The 25,887-nt window shown below is 42.2% G+C and overlaps 1 protein-coding gene across 1 annotated transcript in view; it reads left to right on the plus strand.

Moving 5' to 3' along the window:
- apoba (apolipoprotein Ba) overlaps window positions 1-25,887 on the plus strand; it is a 71,048-nt gene that overhangs the window by 22,733 nt on the left and 22,428 nt on the right. Inside the window, exons 13-23 of the mRNA XM_068023277.1 lie at window positions 1,970-2,181; window positions 2,518-2,755; window positions 7,428-7,607; window positions 7,703-7,891; window positions 8,329-8,496; window positions 8,932-9,137; window positions 9,231-9,413; window positions 18,509-18,630; window positions 20,098-20,308; window positions 21,150-21,328; window positions 22,915-23,102. Coding sequence (XP_067879378.1) covers window positions 1,970-2,181; window positions 2,518-2,755; window positions 7,428-7,607; window positions 7,703-7,891; window positions 8,329-8,496; window positions 8,932-9,137; window positions 9,231-9,413; window positions 18,509-18,630; window positions 20,098-20,308; window positions 21,150-21,328; window positions 22,915-23,102 — 2,076 coding nt within the window. The remainder of the gene's footprint in view (window positions 1-1,969; window positions 2,182-2,517; window positions 2,756-7,427; window positions 7,608-7,702; window positions 7,892-8,328; window positions 8,497-8,931; window positions 9,138-9,230; window positions 9,414-18,508; window positions 18,631-20,097; window positions 20,309-21,149; window positions 21,329-22,914; window positions 23,103-25,887) is intronic.

Raw genomic sequence — 25,887 nt, forward strand, 5'->3', positions numbered from 1 at the left:
CTTATGATTGAAGGAAGGTCATTGATGAAGCAGCTGAAGATGGTTGGGCCTAGGACACTACCCTGAGGAACTCCTGCAGTGATGTCCTGGAGCTCAGATGATTGACCTCCAACAACCGCAGCCATCTTTATTTGTGCTAGGTATGACTCCGACTACAGAGAGTTTTCACCCTGATTCCCATTGACTCCAGTTTTTCTAGGGCTCCTTGATGCCATACTCGGTCAAATGCTGCCTTGATGTCAAGGGCAGTCACTCTCACCTCACCCTTTGAGTTCAGCTCTTTTGTCCATGTTTGAACCAAGGCTGTAATGAGGTCAGGAGCTGAGTGGCCCTGGCGGAACCCAAACTGAGCATCACTGAGCAGATTATTGCTAAATTGTATACATCATTGTAAATAGTTAGGGCCTGAGGAAGGCATCAAACTCAAACCATATATTTTTATTCTTTAAATATGAAAACTAAAGTTTCAAGTTGTCTATCATTCATGCGCATTAGACACAGCGAGCTGAATTTTGAAAGCTCGCCGTGACTTCTGTGCCGCTGATCCACCACGATATTTCACGCAGCGGCTCATTTACATGAAAGGGGCGGAACAACTGCCCCCAATGACACAGAGGGAGCGGTTGTTCTATTCCCGCAATGGCGTTTGGCACCACTGCGCAGGAGCTGGCGCCATTTTTAAAGGGCTTCATGCTCTTCATTGACATTTAAATTTTTAAAGGTCCCGGACTCTGGGAAATCAAAATAAAATTTCAATACATCTTTGAATCCTATCTCCCATCCCCCCAATGAGTGATCTATATATAAATTGCCCTCTCCCCCCAGAAAAAACTTCCACTCATGTCCTGAACATCCCCCCTGTACTTTATTCCCTTTGACCCTCAACCCCTCCTCATCTTCCCCACAAACAATCGCATTGATTTTTGTAGCTCCCCTCCCCCACCCTGAAAAATTCACTCCTCCCCCCTCCCCACTAGTGTCACGCCCGAATGGAGATCCGAAGGCGCGGGAGTTCCAGCTAGTGGCTGGAATATTGGTTTGGGATGGCCGTTGGGACAAGGTAAGTGCTTTTAATGAAGGCTCCGCTGCCAATAAAATGTGGCGGGCCTTCCTGGCATCGAGAACCATGGCTGGCCTCTCCCGGAAGTATTTTCTGGGCCCCTCCGCCATGGCCCTTGATGTCAGCGAGCTAGTAAAATTTCCGCTAAGGGCTTAATTTTACATCATTTTGAATCAGTGTAATTTCAGCAAATTCGTGTGTACAGCTATTTAGCCTGGGGCTGGAGTCATAATAATGGCTGAGATGTATTCAGGGAAGGGATCAATAGACTGCTGTAAAAGAACAAGGAAATTTGGGCATTTCCTCGATTGTTAATGCTGGGTATTTCCTTGATGCCCAATTACATGTGTCTCTGGGTGCAAATACACACTTTTCTCCCCTTTTTGTCTCCACCTCAGCCGTGTAAATTTATGCATGTAAATGTGACCTTTCCACATTTCTGACAATGATATGGTGGTGGGGCAGGAGTAGTTCTGAAGCAATTTGGGCCATGGTTTGATGGGTGTTGGTTGTCCTCTTCTACCTTGCCCAAGTGACAGTTCTTCCTTTTTGAATCTAGACAGTGTGCATTGGGATTTTCTTAAGAGCTGAGCCCAATCCTTTACCTACTAAAATGAGTGCACACGTGGCTTTGCCAACTCAGATTACTTAATAGTGATCAGAAGAGGATAGCCTGGCTTAATTACTCCTCCCTAACGAGAACTATTAAGTCCAGTTGTCGTGCCCAGCTGTTTGTGCTGGCTGAGACCGGCTAACTCATGATTGAGTGAAACTTGAATCTTGTCAGTTTTGCTCAGTTATTCATTGGTGTTGCTTAATTGTCATTTATACAGTCGCCTTTGGAAGAGCTGCCGAACATATTTTTGTGTGAAGTGTAAATTATTGACTTATCAATAATTTTACTTTCAGGTTCGCAGTGTGCTTCTTGACGTATACACAGATAAAAAATCATCTGTGCTGAGGAGAGTGGGAGCCTATCTCATTGTCATGAAGAATCCAACATCAAGCAATCTAAGAAGAATTGTAAGAAATCTAGCAAAGTTTGAAAATACCCAAGTGCAAAGCTTTGTTTCTACACATATGCACAATATTCTCAAATCTGAGGATCCTATGAACCAAGAGTAAGTGACCTACTGTATTACAAATTTTCGCATCAATATCCACACCCATGTTCAACTGTAAAAGTATTGGTATGTTCAAAGACTTGTAAATCAATGCCATTATCTATGTCATTTCAATTTCCATAGTAACCTAATATGGACTTTGCTTGCTGAAAGATAAGGATGAGTGACTTTTTTTCCCCTTTTCCTTGGCCTAATTAATAATTAGAACCGAAAATTGCTGGAATTTTTGTATGTCTGTTACATGGGTATTGCTGATATTTCTGAAGGAACTCCTGTATGTAAAAATACTAGTTACACGTGGCTCAACTAAATTCTGTATTTTCTTTTGCACAGACTGAAAAAAAACTTATTAGATGCTCTAAAAGAAACTCATCTCCCAGCACCCAGGGATTTTAGAAAATTTTCTAGAAACTATAACATATATAAGAAGATTAATATTCCAAGAATACAGAGCCCTCTGGAAGCTGGATTGCAAAGCAATGTCATTTTTGAACCAAATAGATATGTGCCAAGATCAGTAATGCTGGAGACCACTTTAAATGTTTTTGGACAATCAATGGACCTTTTTGAGGTAGGTGCATATATGATGCAACCCAGACATGATTGCCTCAGTCAGTTTAACTCCGGTGGTGGAGAAACTTCTAGAAAAAATAATTCTGCACAGTCATGTTTAACTAACTTGCTGGAGTTTTTTGAGGAGGTAACAGAGAGGGTTGATGAGGGCAATGCTGTTGATGTAGTGTACATGGATTTTCAAAAGACATTTGATACAGTGCCCCACAACAGACTTGTGAGCAAACTTGTAGCTCATAGAATATAAGGGATGGTAGGAACATGGATACAAAGTTGGCTGAGTGACAGGAAACAAAGATTATGGGTCAATGGATGTTTTTCGGGCTGGAGGAAGGTTTGTAGTGGAGTTCCCCAGTGTTGGGACCCTTGCTTTTCCTGATATATATTAATGATCTAGACCTTGGTGTATAGGGCACAATTTCAAAGTTTGCAGATGATGCGGAACTTGAAAGGATTGTGAACTGTGAGGAGGATTGTGTAGAACTTCAAAAGGACATAGACAAGTTGGTGGAATGGGCAGATAGGTGGCAGATGAAGTTCAATGCAGAGAAATGTGAAGAGATTCATTTTGGTCGGAAGAATATGGAGCAACAATATAAAATAAAGGGTACAATTCTAAAGGGGATGTAGGAGCAGAGGGACCAGGGTGTATATGTGCATTTGTCATTGAAGGTGGCAGGACAGGTTGAGAGAGTGGTTAATAAAGCATACAGTATCCTGGGCTTTATTAATAGGGGCATAGAGTATAAGAGCATTGAAGTTATGTTGAACTAGTTCGGCCTCAGCTGGAGTATTGCGTCCAGTTCTGGGTGCCACACTTTAGGAAAGATGTGAAAGCATTGGAGAGAGTGCAGAAAAGATTCATGAGAATGGTTCCAGAGATGAGGAATTTCAGTTATGAAGATAGATTGGAGTAGTTAGGACTGTTTTCCTTGGAGAAGAGAAGGCTGTGATGATTTGATAGAGAGGGGTCTGGACAGAGTAGATGGAGAGAAACTGTTCCCACTCATGAAAGGATTGAGAATGAGAGGGAACAGATTTAAAGTATTTGGTAAGAGAAGCAAGAGTGACATGAGGAAACACTTTTTCACACAGAGAGTGGTTAAGGTCTGGAATGCACTGCCTGAGAACGTGGTGGAGGAAGGTTCAATTGAAGCATTCAGAAAGGAATTAGACAGTTATATGAAAAGGAAGAATGTGCAGGGTTACGGGGAGAAGGCGGGGGAATGGAACTGAGGAAATTGCTCTATCGGAGAGCCAGTGCGAACATGATGGGCCAAATGGCCTCCTTGTGCACTGTAATGATTCTGTGATTTATGCCAAATTAAAATAATCCCTAAACAAATGTCAATGTACATCAGCAGCTCATTGATGAGTTTTAAAATTTATAGAATTAGAAAATTTAGATAGTTCATCCAAATGGTTCAATTGGTAAAGACCATGCTACTTTTCTTTTGTTTGTGGGCATCACTGACTAGGCCAGCATTTGTTGCCCATCCCTAATTGCCCTTGAACTGAGTGGCTTGCTAGGGCATTTCAGAGTCACCCACATTGCTGTGGGTTTGGAGTCACATATGGTATAGACCAGGTAAGGAAAACAGATTTCCTTTCCTAAAAGGCATTAGTGAATCAGATGGGGTTTTTATAACAATGGTTTTATGGCACCACTAGACAAATTTTTAATTTTATGTTCATTAATTTATCCCATGTGCTGTGGTGGGATTCAAACCCATGTCCTCAGGGCCTAAACCTAGAGCTCTGAGTTACTAGTCTAGTGACATTATCATTACACCACCACCTCCATATACTGTGAAATGAAACCAGACTGATTGAGAAGGTCTCAGGTTTCATGCCTGGAGTGCATTCTGTTAATTGATCTCAAGCAAGGTGAAGTTAAGGACACTACAACTGATTTCAGTTCTCATGAACGAGGTGAGAAAAAATAGCCAAGCTCCCTGCATCCGTTAGCTGACTAGGGGCTTCCTCTTCGAAAAGCCCTGAGGATGGGACTGAATCAGCTGTGAGAATAAATAACCTACTGGTCATTGCTCACATATAAAGAATGAATTTTTAAGTGTTGGATTCAGAGTATTGCTGGTTCCAGACTAAGATAGTGGCCTAATATTAACCCCCAACCACATGATGAGCAGGAGACAATTGGGTTAATAAAAGCAAAATACTGCAGATGCTGGAAATCTGAAATACAAACAAGAAATGCTGGAACCACTCAGCAGGAGACAATTGGGGCCGGAGCAGTTTAAAAATAAAAATCAAGGAATGAGTTCCCAACCCACCACATTCTCACCTGCCACCAATTTAATGCTGGTGCGTTGCATGTCGTGCGTGTATCCTGATTTGGAGAGGTGGGACACTTCATTGATGTATTTAAATTAAGCTCCTGCAAAGCAATTGGAAGCTTGGTTTTAATTTTTAATTGCTTTTCAGGGCACTTGTGGGGCAGGAGGAGCAGGAGTGCTTCTTCCAGCCCCTCAATGAAGCCTTTGGCCACCCTTCTGCCAATCGCAGCCTCTCTTTGTGGTTGCAATTTTTTTTTATTCATTCAGGGATGTGGGCGTCGTTGGCTAGGCCAGCATTTATTGCCCATCCCTAATTGCCCTTGAGAAGGTGGTGGTGAGCTGCCTTCTTGAACCGCTGCAGTCCATTTGGGGTAGGTGTACCCACAGTGCTGTCAGGAAGGGAGTTCCAGGATTTTGACCCAGCGACAGTGAAGGAACGGCGATATAGTTCCAAGTCAGGATGGTGTGTGACCTGGACGGGAACTTGCAGGTGGTGGTGTTCCCATGCATTTGTTGCCCTTGTCCTTCTAGTTGGTAGAGGTCGTGGGTTTGGAAGGTGCTGTCTAACGGGCCTTGGTGCATTGCTTCAGTGCATCTTGTAGATGGTACACACTGCTGCCACTGTGCGTCGGTGGTGGAGGGAGTGAATGTTTGTAGCTGGGGTGCCAATCAAGCAGGCTGCTTTGTCCTGGTTGGTGTCGAGCTTCTTGAGTGTTGTTGGAGCTGCACCCATCCAGGCAAGTGGAGAGTATTCCATCACACTCCTGACTTGTGCCTTGTAGATGGTGGACAGGCTTTGGGGAGTCAGGAGGTGAGTTACTCGCCTCAGGATTCCTAGCCTCTGACCTGCTCTTGTAGCCACGGTATTTATATGGCTACTCCAGTTCAGTTTCTGGTCAATGGTAACCCCTAGGATCTTGATAGTGGGGGATTCAGTGATGGTAATGCCGCTAAATGTCAAGGGGAGATGGTTAGATTCTCTCTTGTTGGAGATGGTCATTGCCTGGCATTTGTGTGGCGCGAATGTTACTTGCCACTTATCAGCTGAAGCCTGGATATTGTCCAGGTCTTGTTGCATTTCTACATGGACTGCTTCAGTATCTGAGGAGTCACGAATGGTGCTGAACACTGTGCAATCATCAGCGAACATCCCTACTCCTGACTTTATGATTGAAGGAAGGTCATTGATGATGCAGCTGAAGATGGTTGGGCCTAGGACACTACCCTGAGGAACTCCTGCAGTGATGTCCTGGAGCTCAGATAATTGACCTCCAACAACCACAACCATCTTCCTTTGTGCTCGGTATGACTCCAGCCAGCGGAGAGTTTTCCCCCTGATTCCCATTGACCTCAGTTTTGCTAGGGCTGCTTGATGCCATACTCGGTCAAATGCTGTCTTGATGTCAAGGGCAGTCACTCTCACCTCACCCTTTGAGTTCAGCTCTTTTGTCCATGTTTGAACCAAGGCTGTAATGAGGTCAGGAGCTGAGTGGCCCTGGCAGAACCCAAACTGAGCGTCACTGAGCAGGCTATTGCTAACCAAACTGAGCGTCACTGAGCAGGTTATTGCCAGCTTACCCACCACTATCCCCCAAACCCCCTCAAACTCAGCCACAGTCTCTTCCTTGACATTGCGGGGACCTGACATTCGGCAATAGGTCTGCATCCCAGGCCTCTCCCTCACCACTCTCCCCCCACCCCCCCATAACAACAACATAAACAATTTGAATTTATATAGTGACTTGAGCATAATAAAACATCCCAAAATATTTCAAAGGAGTGTTATAAAGCAAAATTTGACACCTAGCCATGAACGACTATATTAGGGCAGATGACCAAAAGATTGGTCAAAGGGGTAGGTTTTAAGGAGCATCTTAAAAGATGAAACCGAGGTAGCGAGGCAGAGGTTAAGGGAAGGAATTACAGAGCCTAGGGTCTAGGCAGCTGAAGGCATGGCCACCACTGGTGGAGCAATTAAAATTGGGTATGCTCAATTGGGTGTAGATATCTTGTAGGGTTTTGGGGCTGGAGGAGATTGCAGCGATAGGGAGGGGTGAGGCGGTGGAGGGATTTGAAAACAAGGATGAGAATTTTAAAATGAAAGTTTTGCTTGACCAGGAGCCAATGTAGGTCAGCAAGTGCAGGGATGATGTGTGAATAGGAGTTGATGCGAGAATGCCCTCCTCTATGTAAATAACAGCAGCAGTGCCTCTGGAGAGAAGGATAGAAAATTGCAAGTAGGAGGGACAGAGAATGGAAAAATAGACATTTGATACAAATATAAATAATAGAATTATGTTAACACTATCAATTATTAATGCCATTTTAACAATATAAAAACAATTCATAAAAAAAGATTATCTTTTTGAATAGTTTGGTCTGGATGGCAATGGAGTTGCGCCATCTCTGGAGGCAATATTTGGACCAAAAGGATTTTTTCCAAACAGTGCAATGAAGGCACTATACTGGGTGGATGGTAAAGTTCCAGAGAAGGTATCGCAAACTTTGTTCAATTGGTTTGGAATCAGTAAAAATGATGAAGGTCCACAAGAGGTGGGTATCTGAGATGTACCCTTAAATTGTTCCAGAATTTAGCTGTTAGAGTATCTCATATCTTAACTATACTTTACCTTTCTGCTGTTCACTAGAGTCTGATGAAGGATCTCACACACAATTTTCAAAAGATGTTGAATGAAATTGAAAAGCAAACACCAGAAGTCAAAGCTTTCTTGGGCTTATTTGGAAATGAACTAGGATATATTAAAGGCAGTGATTTCAAACTCCTGGGAGAAATGATGTCAAAAAGTTTTCAACTAATCCGAAGTCTTCCAGTACAGGTACAGTGCGTCAAGTCACAAGGCACAAAATGGGTTGTAATAAGGATGATTATTTGGGCAAAAGGAAGCATTCAAATTTTAAAATTAATTGCCTTTATAGTGTTGTAATATCTATGGTTGTGAATGAATATGTATCTGGCTACAATTAGCTAATTTGAATGTGCATTGGAGTCAGTAGACATTAATTGATGATCCATGAGATATGTCTTCTTGAAGATATAAAGAATGATTCTTAATACTGTGAAATTTATACAGCTGAGGTAACCTCGCTTTTTGTGCTATTAAAACAAAGAAAAACTTGTTGTGACATGCCATAGGCACAGGGCTTTTTTAAGGCTTTACATTGCATAAAATTAACCACATATACATGAATGATGTTTAAACTGTGTGAATATTTGTTATACAATTTTAATGCATATTATTCTTTGCACTTATAGCTCATGCCAGCTTTGCAAAAAGGTTTAGGCGGTGACTTATTTGCTCACTATATCTTCATGGACACCCAGCTCAATTTTCCCACTGGAGCTGGTCTTCCTCTCAAGCTGTCTATGTCTGGTACAATTGCACCTGGTGCCAAAGCAGGGATAAAATTTGAAGGAAAGAAGGTAATATTTAGCTCATAGCTCAAGATTAGCACCTGATTTTTCATGGGAGTTATTGATAGACAAGACAGACTTTTCTCACTCTTTTCTTGACATCTTCAAATATCAGTTTTTAAAAAATGTAAGAATAGGAACAGGAAGAGGCCATTAGGATCAACATGTCACTTTCTTTTCCTGAACTCTCATGCAAAAGATGAACACATATATAATCTTAACTAATTTAATTGAATAAAGTTGAAGTGGATTGTTTAAACATTTTCACCTTAAGTATATACTAGGGTCAATTTTCTGATTTTGCATTCTGATATGCATATCCATTGGGCGAGGCATGCCAATGGAAGTATAAAGTCAAAAATTACATCTACTGAGTAAATTACTTATTGGTCATTGATTTGGGAAATTAATTGTTAATGAAAGCAAATATTTCTTCCATTGTAGATCGAAGGTTTGATCAAGCCAGCAGTTGCAATTGAGTTTGTGACCCAACTGGGAGTCAATCTACCTAATTTTGCCAGAAATGGAATACAGATTAATCACAATTTGTATCATGAATCTGGCTTTGAAGCCCGGATCAGCAGGAATAATGGCCAGATAAAATTCAGCATTCCAGCACCCAAAGAACCAACCAAGCTCTTAAGTGTTAGGTTAGTGTAAAGTTCATCCTTCAGCCTTTTAATTTTTATGGAAACCAATGAATCGCCATACATTGAACAAGAGTTCTTTCTGTCTTTTTACAGCAATAGACTGTCTCTGATACATAATACAAAAACTGAGGAGATCCCATCCATCATGGAGAACAGACAAGAATGGAAATCATGCAAACCACTGTTTACAGGACTTAACATCTGCAGCAGTGCTACATACTCCAATGCAAGTTCAATTGACAGTGCACCCAGTTATCCACTGACTGGAGAAACAAGGTCAGTAATGCATCTATGATTCAAATAATCCAACACTGACTGAACAATCATCACTAAAACTAAAATTTAATGATTGTAGAGGAAAAAGAATATCTCCTCTGGTAATACCAGGTAAGGGGTAATTTTAAACTTTATCGCCATGTGAAGAACTGGATACAGTAGCCTTGTGGTTATGTTACTGTAATAGTAATCCAGAGGCCTGGACTAATCCAGAGACGTCAGTTCAAATTCTACCACAGCGGTTATAGAGTCACAGAGATACAGCACTGAAACAGGCCCTTCCGCCCACCGGGTCTGTGCCCACCAATGACAACCCATTTATACTAATCCTACATTAATCCCATATTCCCTACCACATCCCCACCATTCTCCTACCACCAACCTACCTACACTAGGGGCAATTTACAATGGCCAATTTACCTATCAACCTGCAAGTCTTTGGCTGTGGGAGGAAACCGGAGCATCCGACGGAAACCCACGCGGTCACAGGGAGAACTTGCAAACTCTGCACCCGGGTCACTGGAGCTGTGAGGCTGCGGTGCTAACCACTGCGCCACTGTGCCGCCCTTAATTAAATTATTAAGTTAATTAAATAATTCTGGAATGAAAAGCGAATATCAGTAATGGTGACCATGAAACAACCATATTGTTGTAAAAACCCACCCGGTTAATGCTCTGGGGGCATGGGTTCGATTCCCACTGTGGCAGATGGTGAAGTTTGAACTCAATTAATAAATCTGGAATTAAAACTAGTCTAATGGTGACCATGAAAACATTGTCAATTGTTGTAAAAACCCATCTGGTTCACTAATATCCTTTAGGGAAGGAAATCAGCTAGCCTTATCTGGTCTGGCCTATATGTAACTCCAGATCCACAGCAATGTAGTTGACTCTTAATTGCCCTCTCAAGCAATCTAGTAAGCCTCTTCGATGGACTGCGGCAGTTCAAGAAGATGGCTCACCACCGCCTTCTCAAGAGCAATTACAGATGGGCAAGAAATGCTGACCTCGCCAGCAACATTCATATTCCATGAAAAAAAGGGTAATAGCAAATCAACAGCCCATTTTACATCCTGCCCATTTTTTTCGAACTGAAAGATGCATCAGTCCTTGCCTCAGTACTTATCTGTCCTTAATGTAGGACAGACCAATTATTACTCTAAGACAAATGATGGGAAATTTTCCAATCCAGTTTGGTGATTTATAGGTGTAACTACTCCAATACAAGAACAATTGACAGTGCACCCACTTATCCACTGACAAGATAAACAAGGTCAGCATTGTGTCTATGATTCAAATAAGTAGTACTGGAGAGTTGTCAGTGTGATTAGAATCTAAAAGCATGGATCAGGTGAATTTGATTGAAAAGGTTGAAGGAGATTTGTTACATTGGATTTCCAATCCATTTATGCTACCCATATCATTCCAAAAATATTAGGGGCAGGAAGATGCTAACTGAAGGTGTGGCCACCAAGGGTGGATGAAAGGAGGGTGTTTCAGAAAAGGCTGATGTCAGAGAAATGGCAAGAATGGAGGGTGGTTTTTAAACTGGAGGTGGTTATAGGGATAGAGAGGGGTGAAGCCATGGAGGAATTTAAAAACAAGAATGAGGATTTAAAATTTGGTAGAGGATTGGGAGTCACTTAGTCAATGATGATGGATATGATAAGTAAGTGTGATTTGGTTTATTGAAGATGGAAAATGGGAGAATGGTCAGAGTATTGGAGTAATAGAGTCTCAATATGAAAAAGACAAGAATACAGTGGGCTGGATTTTAAGAGCTCGCCACTGCTTTCGGCGGTGGGCTCAAAAAATGAAAGTCCGCACGTGCGGGCCACATGCCACAGAGCCGCTGTGATCTCCTGTGTGGTGGCTCATTTGAATAGCCAAGGCAGCCCGTCCCACTCCAATCACGTGGAGGGGGCAGGCTGTCCGATGCTGGCAATGGCATCAGCTGCCTGTGCACAGGCACTGGCGCCATTTTTAAAGTGCAGCCAGCCCTGCCGGCATATTTAAATTTTTAAAGAGGCATCCTCCCACAGTTTAATGAATAACATTGTCACGGCCCATTCCTACTCACCACTAAAAATTACAGTAAGTATTTACCCTTTCCCCCAAAAAAACCTACCTTTTGAATTCTGATCTCCCCCCACCCCCGAGACTGTACAAAGTTGAAAGTTCATACCCTTCCCGCCATCCCCTACACTGATGATGCTTATTTCACCCCATTTGTTGAGTAACTGCTGTTACAGAACAGGTCTAAATAGTTGGCTTAGTAACTAAGGTAAGAAAGGTCTACAGTTTATTTTTATATATAGTAAGCAGTGTTTTTCAGGGAGTTCTGTAGTAACGAGGACCAGGGAAGAAGGGCCCCCGAGTAATTGATATTATTTGATATTAAGCATCTTCCAAAAGATTTAATTTAAAGGGTTAAGTCATGACAGGAGAGCTCAAAGCCGTGGTGTGCTCCTCGTGCTCTTTGTGGGAAGCCAGGAACAATTCCAGTACTCGGGACCAGCATGTGTGCAAGAAGTGTCTCCAGCTGCAGCTCCTGGAAGCCCGGGTTTCAGAGCTGGAGCGGTGGCTGGGGACACTATGGAGCATCCACGAGGTGGAGAGTATCGTGGATAGCACATATAGAGAGGTGGTCACACTGCAGGCTCAGACTCCACAGGCAGGAAGGGAATGGGTGACCACCAGGCAGAGCAAGAGGACTAGGCAGGCAGTGCAGGAATCTCCTGTGGCTATTCCTCTGCAAAGCAAATATACTGCTTTGGATACTGATGAGGGGAATGGCCTCGCAGGGGAGAGCAGCAACAGCCCAATTCGTTGCACTATGGTTGGTTCTGCTGCACAGGGGAGGAGTAAAAAGTGCGGGAATGCAATAGTTATAGGGGAATAGATAGGCGTTTCTGTGGCCGCAAACGAGACTCCAGGATGGTACGTTGCCTCCCTGGTGCGAAGGTCAAGGATGAATCAGAGGACTTTCTGAAAGGGGAGGGTGAACAGCCAGTGGTCGTGGTACACATTGGCACAAATGACATAGGTAAAAAAAGGGATGAGGTCCTAAAAGCAGAATATAGGGAGTTAGGAAGTAAGTTGAAAAGTAGGACCTCAAAGGTAGTGATCTCAGGATTACTACCAGTGCCACGTGCTAGTCAGAGTACAAATAGCAGGATATATTGGATGAATAGATGGCTGAAGAGATGGTGTGAGGGGGAGGATTTTAGATTCCTGGGACATTGGGACCGGTGCTGGGGGAGGTGGGACCGGTACAAACTGGACGGGTTACACCTGGGCAAAACCGGGACTGATGTCCTAGGGGGAGTATTTGCTAGAGTGGTTGGGGAGGGTTTAAACTAAAATGGCAGGGGATGGGAACCTTTGCAAGGAGTCGGTGGGGGGGATCAAGGACAAGAACAAAAGACAGTAAAGGGAATAAGAAAAGTGATAGGCAGAGAAATCAAGGGCCGGAATCAAACAGGGACACAGTGAAAAATAGTGGGAAGGCGACAGGTAATGTTAAAAAGTCAAACCTTAAGGCTTTGTGCCTTAACGCGCGTAGCATTCGCAATAAAGTGGATGAATTAATCGCGCAAATAGATGTAAACGGTATGATATAGTCGGGATTACGGAGACATGGCTGCAGGGTGACCAGGGATGGGAAATGAACATCCAGGGGTATTCAGTATTTAGGAAGAACTGACAAAAAGTAAATGGCGGTGGAGTTGCTTTGCTGGTTAAAGAGGAAATTAACGCAATAGTGAGGAAGGATATTGGCTCTGACGATGTGGAATCTGTATGGGTAGAGCTGAGAAACACTAAGGGGCAAAAAACGTTAGTGGGGGTTGTAAATAGACTCCCAAACTGTAGTGATGATATTAGGAATGGCATTAAACATGAAATTAGAGACACATGCGATAAAGGAACATCTGTAATTATGGGTGACTTTAATCTGCATATAGATTGAGCAAATCAAATTAGTCACAATACCGTAGAGGAGGAATTCATGGAGTGTATATGGGATGGTTTTCTGGACCAATACGTTGAGGAACCAACTGGAGAACAGGCCATCCTAGACTGGGTATTGTGTAATGAGAGAGGAATAATTGACATCTATTTGTGCGAGACCCCTTGGGGATGAGCGACCATAATATTATAGAATTCTTCTTCACGATGGAGAGTGACATAGTTGATTCTGAGACAAGGGTCCTGAATCTTAGTAAAGGAAACTACGAAGGTATGAGGCGCGAGTTGGCCATGATGGATTGGGAAATGTTACTTAAAGGGATGACAGTGGATAGGCAATGGAAAACATTTAAAGAGCGCATGGATGAACTGCAACAATTGTTTATCCCTGTCTGGCACAAAAGTAAAATGGGAAAGGTAGCCAAATCATGGCTTACAAGGGAAATTAGGGATAGCATTAGATCCAAGGAGAGGCATACAGTTTGCCAGAAAAAACAACAGACCTGAGGATTGGGAGCAGTTTAGAATTCAGCAAAGGAGGGCCAAGGGATTGATTAAGAAGGGGAAAATAGAGTACAAGAGTAAGTTTGCAGGGAACATAAAAACTGACTCTATAGGTATGTGAAGAGAAAAAGATTGGTGAAGACAAATGTAGGTCCCTTACAGTCAGAAACAGGGGAATTTATTCTGGGGAACAAAGAAATGGCTGAGTAACTAAATGCCTGAAGCCTCTCTGCATCCTCCCCACAACTCACCCTCCCACCCAGTTTTGTGTCATATGGTTTTGGTTTTTTGGTTCTGTCTTCACAAAGGAGGACACAAATAACATATCAGAAATGTTGGGGAACACAGGGTTTAGTGAGAGGGAGGAACTGAAGGAAATCAGTATTAGTAAAGAAATGGTGTTGGGGAAATTGATGGAATTGAAGGCCGATAAATCCCCAGGGCCTGATAATCTACATCCCAGAGTACTTAAGGAAGTGGCCCTAGAAATAGTGGATGCATTAGTGGCCATCTTCAAAGATTCTATAGACTCTGGAACAGTTCCTACAGATTGGAGGGTAGCTAATGTAACCCCACTATTTAAAAAGGGAGGTAGAGAGAAAGCAGGGAATTATAGACCAGTCAGCCTGACGTCGGTAGTGGGGAAAATTCTAGAGTCCATTATCAAAGATTTTATAGCAGAGCACTTGGAGAACATTGGTAGAATCGGGCAGAGTCAGCATGGATTTACGAAAGGGAAATCATGCTTGACAAATCTACTAGAATTCTTCGAGCATGTAACAAGTAGAGTTGATGAGGGGGAGCCAGTGGATGTGGTTTATTTGGACTTTCAGAAGGCTTTCGACAAAGTCCCACTAAGAGGTTAGCATGTAAAATTAAAGTGCATGGAATTGGGGGTAGTGTATTGCGATGGATAGAAAATTGGTTGGCAAACAAAAACAAAAGAGTAGGAATAAATGGGTCTTTTTCCAAATGGCAGGCAGTGACTAGTGTGGTACCGCATGGATTGGTGCTAGGACCCCAGCTATTCACAATCTATATTAATGATTTAGATGAGGGAACTCAATGTAATATCTCCAAATTTGCATATGACACAAAACTAGGTGGGAGGGTGAGTTGTGAGGAGGATGCAGAGAGGCTTCAGGATGATTTGGACAAGTTGAGTGAGTGGGAAAATGCATGGCAGAAGCAGTATAATGTGGATAAATGTGAGGTTATCCACTTTGGTAGCAAAAACAGGAAGGAAGATTATTATCTGAATGGCTGTAAACTGAAAGAAGGGAATATGCAACAAGACCTGGGTGTTCTCATACACCAGTCGCTGAAGGTAAGCATGCAGGTGCAGCAGGCAGTAAAAAAGGCAATTGGTATGTTGGCCTTCATAGCGAGAGGATTCGAGTACAGGAGCAGGGATGTCTTGCTGCAATTATAAGGGCCTTGGTGAGGCCACACCTGGAATATTGTGTCCAGTTTTGGCCTCCTTATCTGAGGAAGGATGTTCTTGCTGTGGAGGGAGTGCAGCGAAGGTTTACCAGACAGATTCTTGGGATGGCGGGACTGACGAACGAGGAGAGATTGAGTTGGTTAGGATTATATTCACTGGAGTTCAGAAGAGTGACGGGGAATCTCATAGAAACCTATAAAATTCCAACAGGACTTGACAGGGTAAATGCAGGAAGGATGTTCCCGATGGTGGGGGCGTCCAGAACCAGGGGTCGTGGTCCAAGGATATGGGGTAAACCTTTCAGGACTGAGATGAGGAGAAATCTTTTCACCCAGAGAGTGGTGAGCCTATGGAATTCACTACCACAGAAAGCAGTTGAGGCCAAAACATTGTATGCTTTCAAGAAGGAGTTAGAGATAGCTCTTGGGGCGAAAGGGATCAAAGGATATGGAGGGAAAGCGGGAACGGGTTACTGAGTTGGATGATCAGCCATGATCATAATAAATGGTGGAGCAGGCTCGAAGGGCCGAATGGCCTACTCCTGCTCCTATTTACTATGTTTCTATATTTCCCCACCCCCTGCAGAAAAAATCTTAACTCCTCCCCCCTCCCTACCAATGTCACATCTGCTTTCCCCAGACGGGGAATTGAAGGCACGTGAGTGCCGGCTATCACTCCGATGATCACGGCACACCCAGAAGATTGCTGGTAGGTCTATTTAAATCTATTTAACTCCTTGGTTTAAATATATACATTCAGTTCTCATCACCCAGTGGCGGAGGGGAGGCCGCCACAGAGCCTCGTCACTGAGGGAAGATCGGGCCGGGCCTTCGCAGCGTCGGCTTCTGTGGTCGGCTGCTGCTGGAACAATCTTCCAGACCGTGCCCCCACCACGGAGCCTGACGTTGGGAGCTCTGTAAAACCCAGCCCGGTGTCAGTGGCAGATGGGATGTAGGAGTGGAGTGGGACAATGTGACAGGAGTGGATGTAGACAGTCACTGTGATGGAGTAAATATAGGGTCGGAAACTCAGCCTGAGATCAAGCAGGACACTGAAGAACATAGCTTCCAGTACGTGCAAATGCGCCACACTGTGAGCACGACTGACAATTTTAAATTGGTTGTCAGCATAATTCTTAGAACACTGAGGACTGTTTATCAAATGTTGTCCAATCACGGAATCACATCTAATGTTGGACACTATGTTTTGAGTTTTGCTAGCACGGGCTGTTTGGGTGTGGCCTGTACCTTGCAGACGGAAAGAACATGTACACACATTGCACCTGTTTCAGCTAAACAAAATAAGTGACAGCCATTCGCTAGTTAATTCCTGAGGGAGCTGCATGATTTAAATTTCAAACAAAGCTTGGCAGTTAATTGTCAGTCACCATAAACTGGTGTATTCTCCATGGCAATGCCTGTACCAATCAGAGTCCACTTGTCAACTAATCAGCACTCTCTTCTCATACAGTATAAATGTGTTGCTTTCCCTTATATTGGTATCCTTGCGAGTTGCCCTGATGAGTGCAAGACAAAAAGCTTCAACAAAATGTCTCTAGTTTCAGCAATACTCCAGTTCTGTACTACCAATGCATAATTCATACTGTGACTCAGGAGTCGCACTTTTTTGCAGGCAACACTCAAGTGCCTTTGCAAATATGATTTACTTGCCCCAGTCAAGAAAATGATCCCATTGCTGCAATTTGGAATGGGGTTTCAGTCTTTCAGCATGGGTAGACAGGGGCTTTCTGCTCTATCACCTTGATTTGCCATGTCATTTGTATGAACCCAGGTTATTTTGAACAAGCAATTAAACAACTCTCAAGAACACTAAAGCAGGGCTCCAGGAATTTCAAGGCCCTCATATCCAATAGATTGCTCCTGTTAGCCAACTGAGTTGCTTACTCAAAGAATTCCAGCAGATTTGAGGCACAAATTATTGCTTTTAAATATATCGTTCCAATTCCTTCTCACTTCTGCACTTTAATGGATCATTTCTAGCATTCTACAGAATCATATAATGCAGAAGGAGGCCATTCGCCCCACCATGTTTGTGCCACTCTTTGAAAGAGCTATCCAATTGGTCTCACTCTCCTGCTTTTTCCCCATAACCCTGCAAGTTTCTTCTTTACAAGCATATGTTCAATTTCCTTTTGAAAATTACTATTGAATGTGCTTAAATTATTCCCACTAATTATTCACAGATAACTTATAGAGGGTTGTAGTGCTGTGTGACCATAGTATTTAAGCACATTTGTGTGCACTGTCTGGTATTTTAGTAAAGGCATTAATTTTAAGTCAGTTACCGGGCTAAATGGCAGTCCGCATGCGTGGGCCACACGCCACAGAGCCGCAAGGCGATCTCTCGTGTGGCACCTCATTTAAATAGCCGGGTCGGCCCGCCCCCCCCCCCCCCACCAAACACGTAGAGTGGGCAGGCTGTCTGACACTGGCAATTGCCAGCGATCCCCGGAGGATCAGACCTTGCCCTCCCAGCGTCTGGCTCCGTGGCAGGCCTCTGCTGGAACGATCCTCCACACCCCCACCCACTCTGCCAGTAAAATCCAGCCCACCATCTTTGGTTAAGTACCAGAAAAAACATTAAGATATTAGTATGTAAGTCTGCATCACAATTTCACCTCAATAGAGCATAATTATTCCATGACAGTAATCGAATTAACAATTTGTAAGAGGTGTTAAAATTTTTGAGAGATTTTTAATAGCTTGTCCAAATATCCAAGGTTTCATACAAATGGCCAGGCAAATTTATCGAAGACTGCATAAATCTACCACTTCTGCAGATTTCAATTCATACCAGCAGTGGCTATCAATACAGAAATTACAGCTTACTTTCCATGCTTTCCATGTCATCGATGCTCAATAAACTTTGATGATTATGAAATGATCATTAAAAGTTTATAAGGAAATAATTTGCATTTTATTACTGTGATTATGATAAAGAGTAATCCATTTCATACATTGACTCAATTAAGATTCTGGGTTGTCACCAAAAATTAGAATAAAGCTTAAATGTTATTAAGAAATATCTATTCTGTGATTTATAGTAATGTAATATTTCACATCTTGTTTTGCGTAATTACTTTCTTGCTATTACTGGTTCAGCTTCGTGCTGTAGTGTTGGATCATTCATGTTTCTTATTCATTTTTTTGTATCCTAGGTTTGTAGTTGAAATTGAACCGACAGGCACTGTAAAAGACTACTCTGCATCAGTAACTTATCAGTCACAGATAATTGAAGAGGATTTGGAACACTCTCTTAAGTTTGCTGTTCAGGTGGAAGGTACACTGATTTACATTTTTTTAATATAATGTCATAGAACTACAACATTCCCATAGCTCTCTAACTTGTTAATCCATTAGTGCCAGAAGTCCATTGAACCTAGTACACTCCCAGCAAAACTCAGCTGGGGGTGCAGGAGAGGAAGCAGGGCATTGACTGAGATCGGGATAAGTTAGGCCTCACCCAGGCCATGGGTTTCTAGCGAGCTGTGTTTGGGCAAAACCTCCATCCATCCCAAATATGGCCCATGACATCGAAGGGGCAGGGTCAAGGATGGAATTCTGACATTGGGAATTTCCCTTCTTTCCACTGAGTACTCTGTATTCCAGTAGAAAAGCATACCGGCACTCAAATGGGGGATGAGGGGCCAATTCTGAAGGTTCAGGCCTGGGTCCTGGCAGGATGCCCCCAAAATATTCCTTCTAATTTACTACAGTTGCCTCCCCAGTTGAAATGAAGTTGACCGGTTGAGATGAAGTTACAGAAAGTTAGCAGGCCATCAGCAGCTGCACTCTTTTCTGATCAGTGCTGTTCTCCCACTTTTCTGCCTGTTATATTAAAATAAGGTGTACTGCCCCTTATCCTGTAAGGAGTGGAAGTTGCTGGCAGACACTAGCTGGCATTTGTGCCAGTGGAGCAGTTCTGCAAATTTTCACAGCGATCACCCTCAGTTCTGAGTCAAGATAGCCCATGAATTAAATATAGCAATCTTTGCCTCAGAACATTTTGATGATGCCCTCCACTGCCTAGGAGAAGGAGATGAAAAGCAATTCAGATGATTTACTCAGAGGGTTGTAGTGTCTCCTGCTAGTTTTGGGCCTTATTAAAGATAAAGAAAGCTACTGCCTGTTCTAATGTATGACAACATATGCAATGAGGAACTACAAAATATAAAATTAATTTCACTCAAATGGAAAATAAGAACTTTTGTCACCTTATCACTCATAGAATAGTCTGTATTGGAAAATTTTACAAAGTTATTACTTTGGCACAAAGCTTTGCCAACTAGCAGCCCAAGACAGTAGTTCAGGTGTATCTTGCCAAGAGTTTCTGTACATTAAAATGAAAGGACAGGAAATGCGGGAACGTCGTGCCTGAATTCCAGGTAATATGATCCTTCATAGATAAAAACAGAAAGTGCTGGAAATACTCAGCAGGTCTGGCAACATCTGTGGAGAGAGAAGCAGAGTTACCATTTCAGGTCAGTGACCTTCCATCAGAACCCACTTGTCACTCTGCTTCTCTCTCCACAGATGCTGCCAGACCTGCTGAGTATTTCCAGCACTTTCTGTTTTTATTTCAGATTTCCAGCATCTGCCGTATTTTGCTTTTATATTAATATGATCCTTCATATTGTAAATGTCTTACCTGAGTGTCTTCCATGTATTTTGCATTGTTTAGAAAGTTTTAATCCATAAAGATGGCAAAAGTGTTCTGTGATAATTATAATTTGTTTTGATCTAACAGGCTCCAAAAATACAGAGGCTACAGCCGAAATTAAGTACAACACCAATAAGCATGTATTTACAGGAGATGTTCGGATTCCAAAATTTAATATGGAATTTGGCATGAAACTAGGAGTTGAAGACAGATCTGCACTGCAAAGCACCTCATATGTTGTTAGATTTGATATCACAAACAAAAATGTGCCTGAAGTGACCCTCACAGGCCATGCAAGGTATGTAAAATATTGTACTGGCTCAGTAATTTGTAAATAACAAAAAAAGTATCACTAATGGTAAAAGAACAATTAATCCTTATCGGACAAAATGTAGAAACATCTGACATGTCACATAGCAATCTTAGATTTGTGAGAAAAACAGCTTTTTAAAATGAATGAAGGATGAAAACATCTAAGGCTATGTTTTCCTTTCCCAATGAAAGATTGTGGGAGGAATTTTGGTGGTACCATTCGATTAGTTTTTTCCCTTTCAATTTTAAAGATTAAAGAAAAAGCAAATATTTGAAATACATATTAGTCTTATCAACAGCTGAAAAGAAAAAGGAAGATTAATGCTTCAGACATAGACACTTCTTGAATTTCTGTCCGCTCAGATGATCGGAGACCTCCTCTTTTTGTCAGCTGCAAAATCCTACAATGAAATGATCTTGTGCAGTGTCAGTCAAGCTCTTAATTGATTCAGGGCCATTACACAAAACTGCCCACAATTTTACACAACTTGACATTAAGTTAGCAATTTCACTTATAAAAGAAACACACGTGTTCAGAGAAGTGTGCAGTAAAGAAGGGGCACTCCTTAGGCTCGGCTCCAGTCATAGAGTAAAAAGATCTTTGCCTTTTATTCAGCCCCTGCTATCCTACAACTGGAAAGTTTTTGATGCTGGCATTCAGTGCAAAAGCTGAAAAATGTTTAATTCCACAATACTGCCATCCCACACTTTGATGAGCATAAAAGTATATATTTAAACACATAAGTAAAAAAATACATAGAATTAACAATGTAGATATAATGGCAATGCAAATATCAATTCTGACCTATGCTGTTTTCCTTTTAAAGTTACGACGATGAAAAGAAAGATCTCTTGCTGCAGGGTCTCTTCTTCATTCCTCAACTAGATGTAAAGACAAATGTTGCAACTCAGATTCGGCATTTATCTGACGACTGGTTTACTGAATTCAGTGTAGCAGCTGTTATCCCACATTTTAAGGCTTCATACCAAACTAATTTCAAATATGGTATGTCAGTCAAAATGCTTATTTTCTATCTACCATTTTATAAAAGAAATTCGCATATCTTCTGAAGGTTAACCAGGTAGTGACATTTTTGTTTCTTGCTCTCTCTCTTTTCCCAAGTTCTTGGCCTCCGCACAATATGGCTGAGGAACTGTCGATGTGAATTTACAATCTAACATTATCAATCCCACCATATTCTCCCTCAGAATGTTGGCAGCTCTAACATTTCGTGTAGATTTTTCCCCATGTTGTAATAAATAGAAATCATGGGCTGTGAGCAAAATTTCCAATTATTGTGTTCACTGAAACAGTGGAATCCACTTTCTTAATGAATGTACATTTAATAATATTTATGATTATATAGCAAATTAGTCAAGAAATAAATAAATCTATTATTACAGTGTAGAATATTCAGAGGAACACAATCTTAACCAATGGCAAAAAGGGTCTTTATGTATCACACTGCAAACCAGAGTAATGGAATGGGAATCTGTGACTACAGTTCCCCACCCAGCAAGTTCCTGGTTTCAATCATTCCACTGTCAGCAGTTACAAAGTTGAGACCATGCACTTAGTGCAGGAAGAGAGAGAACAAATTAAACTATATAATCAATTTTTCTAATTGAATCATTTCATTTGTTTTGTGGATGCTTATTGCCTTACGTCCCTTTGCCGAAGAGAATAAAAGGCAAAAAAACACTCAGGGAGAAGTTTGTAACTTTGGTCAACCAGTTTGTGCCTGAGAAAAAAGTGGGTAGCAATTGAAAATTGGAGGGCGGTGGTCACTTTGGCCAGCCCATTAAAGCATAAGGCCTGCTTGATGTAATTTTCAGGTTAGCCTGTAAATGAGCAAGCAGCCTGCCTGCTTGAAACAAGTGGGAGACTTTTTAAATATACACTTGGGGCTCCTATATCAGTTATAGGACTCAACTTGCATCCTTTAAGTAAAAATGGGTGCAACATGTATTATGCACACTCTACCCAGTTGAGCAGCCTAATCAGCAGTCCTTAAAAGGACCCCTGGAGGGCAATCAAAAGATGATCTTGGAAACATGTAATTTTGTTTTGGTGTGGGCATGAAGAACACGACTGCTCCCCCTGGGTCCCCAAAAATCTCCATGCCCCTGCTGGCCCTTTGAAGACCTCACTCAGATCACTTACCCCTTTTTCCCAGCCTGACCTGTTGGCTGTCTCATTGTGGGAGCTGGCTAATTACCCATCCTCCTGGAACCACTTAGCTGAAGTAGGATTCACACTTGGTGCCTGTAGTTTGCTGGCAACATGTTAATGAGACTTGGACTTCAAAATGGCTCAAGCCGCATGCCACCACCAATGGACAGGATGACTTCCCAACTTCACACTCATTTAGGTGCTACTTTAAAATCACTCCACATGTCCAACCCATAGGCTTTAGTGTGAGTACCACTGAGTTAGAGTACAGTGATAGCTAATTGATAATTAGATCAAATTAATCTATAATTAAACTGAATTTATGGAACAGTTTTAAACTTGTAAAATAAAAATGGTTTTTTGAATTTGGATCTGGGTAATTACCTTTTTGAATTTATTCCATTCTGTTGCACTTTTAGATGCCAAGAAGGTTCAAGTAGCATGGAACTCAGAAGTCACATCTGATCTCAAACCAATTAATGAGAAAATTACAAATATGGAAATGCCTGACATATCTGAATACCAAACGTATATCGACAACCTCTTAGATCAAAAAATTGCCAAAACTGATATGGATCTAAGACACATCCTTTCCCAATCGATAGTGGTAAGACAGTGTATTTTAACATGGGGGATGGGCGGTATTATACTCAGTAGCACTCAAAATTGTGATTTTTTTTTTTAAATGATCTTTAAATACGGTCTGCTAGCAGAGAAATAATGCAAATGCTGGATATATGAAATAAAACCAAAAAATGCTAGAAATATAGCAGGTTAATTAGAAGCTGTAAAGTGAAAAGGCACGTTATGAGGTTATGAAGGTACATAACATGTCTTTTCTCTTTACAGATGCCAACTGGCTTGATATACATTTACAGCATTTCTGTTTTTATTTATTTAAATGGGTCTTCTATGTTAAGGTATAGTTATGTCAAATCTCAGACTGTTATCTACAGAGAGCAAGTATACAGTTGGCAGACTTAGGGTATAGCTTGTACTGATCTCAGTGCGCTTAGATGCAAAGGCAGAGTTCCACTCTCAGGTCAGTTAATTTTTGATGTCATGAGAATACAAATATGTCTGGCTACTTTCTCACAACATTGAAAAAAATATTTTATGAAGCACAATTTTAAAATATGGCTTTGGCTGTAAGTAGATTCAGGCCGGTGTAAACTTGAAAAGATGTGAAACTACTGAATGAAGCTGACCCCTGAGCTGTATTCTTTCATTTCCCAAAAGTGGGATCATAACTGCACCCTTGGTAAGCAGCTTAGGATGTTAGGATAAGGTTCCTGCTCTCCTCTGCCAAAACTGCTTACTATTCTACCTTCAACAAGTGTGAGGGGCTCAGGGACTTCTTTATCAGTAAAATTGAGATTAACAGGGTATGGTAATGTAGTAGTTATATTATTGAACTAGTAATCCACACAGCTGGCCCAATGATCTGGAAATATGAGTTCAAATCCCACCATGGCAGCTGGGAAATTTAAATTCAGTTATTTAGATAAAATAAATGAATAAAAATCAGCAGTGATGACCATGTAACTACGAGATGTAAAAACCATCTGGCTCAATAATGCCTTTTAAGGAAGGGCATTTTACTTTCTCACCCTTGCCTATATGTAAGCCCAGACCCACAGTAATGTGGTTCACTCTTAACTGCCTTGTGAAATGACTTCGAAAGCCATTCAGATGTACCAAACCACTACGATCACTATCCTTTTGAGTACCGTAGAACCGTCTTATTGTTCCAGAAACAGCATGAGCCCCATGGTGCAGAACATTTCTATGAGTGAACCTTTCAGTTGAGTTTGATTGATGTTCTAAGGACATATATGTGAATTTTTACAGCAGAAAAACTCATTCAACACTTGAAAGGATTAATTGTAAAATCTGCCCTTGGTAAAACAGAAAATCTCTGTTGATGTAAATCACAAGTACTGCTGTAGTTCAAGAAGGCAGCTCACTGACACCTTCTTCAGGGCAATTAGGGATGAGCAATAAATGCTGACATTGACATCCACAACCCATTGATGAATTTTAAAGAAGATTGATACCATTCCCTCAGCTGTCTCTGACGCTTCCCTCTCTTCTGCCCATCGGGCCATCTTCTCCTAAGGTTCCTTGCTGCTCCAGCCTTGACTCACATCTTTCTCTAGTTTCTCTCCTATCATACCATTTCCATGTTCAACTTGTCCATAAGACCACTTCCTGCTCCCTCTACCCTATTCCCACCAAACTGCTAACCAACTTCCCTTTCTAGCCCTCACGTTAATGGTTCCCTCTCCTCAGGTACTGTCCTGCTCCCCTTCAAATTTGCTATTATCAGTCCCCTCTGACTCCTTTGTCCTTGCAAACTGCTGCCTCATTTCTAACCTTTCATTCTTCTCAAAAGTCCCTGAATACAATGTCGCCTCCCAACTCTATGTCTATCCTTCCCACATCTTCATGTTTAACCCCTTCATTCAGGTTTATACCCTTGCTACAGCACTGAAACGGCCTTTATAAAAATTATAAATGACGTCCTCTGCAACTGTGACCATGGTAAACTATAGCTTCTCATCATTTATGACCTGCCTGAAAACTTTGGCATGGTTGACCACATTATCCTCCTATCTCCCATTGTTCAGCTGTGTGGGTCTGCCCTCATCAGGTTCACTTCCTATTTATCCAGTTGTAGCCAGCTTTCCCATAGCTCATATGGCACCCCCTGACTGACAGAGTGCTAAATGTGAGTATACTGTGTGTGTAGCAAAAGCATTTAGAGTGGGCAGATTGTGACATCAGATAGCCTCTAATGCGGATTTAGTGCACTGTGCAAGTCCAGTTAGCACCCTCTCTTAATTACTCCCAACTGAACATGCATTCAGCTACGTGAGGGCACCCCCCCCAACCCCCCCCCCCCCACCCAGCCTCCCTGACTAACACTAACATCATGGGGGGTGGGCCCGCAAGTGCTGTCATGGAGTTGGTCACTGTTTCCACGCTTGAGAGGATGGGCTCCAAGCTCTGAGCGAAGCCCTGTAACAAGTCAGAGCCAGACTTCACCATGCTCCTTGATAGTGACAAGAGACTCTGCACCAAGCCTGCCAATGTCCCAAACATTTCTGTGAACATGTTTATCAGCGTTGTTCTGCATGTCGCCCCCTCAAGTCCTCATCTCACCTGGGACCTCATCTTATGGTGAGCTGGCACACACTTCATCCTTTCTCCCTGGCCTGGCTGCAGCTCACTCATGCCCAGGGACTCACCGGATGCTGTACTGTGACTCTGTACTGCCCTCTAAAGTTCACGCACTGCCAGTATCTGAGTTGGTGGCTGTGATTGTCAAATGAAGTCAAAAGCAGGAAAGTTATGCTGAACCTTTATAAAGCTCCAGTTAGGCTACAACT

Source organism: Heterodontus francisci, chromosome 3 (assembly GCF_036365525.1).
Source record: "Heterodontus francisci isolate sHetFra1 chromosome 3, sHetFra1.hap1, whole genome shotgun sequence".
NCBI lineage: Eukaryota > Metazoa > Chordata > Chondrichthyes > Heterodontiformes > Heterodontidae > Heterodontus > Heterodontus francisci.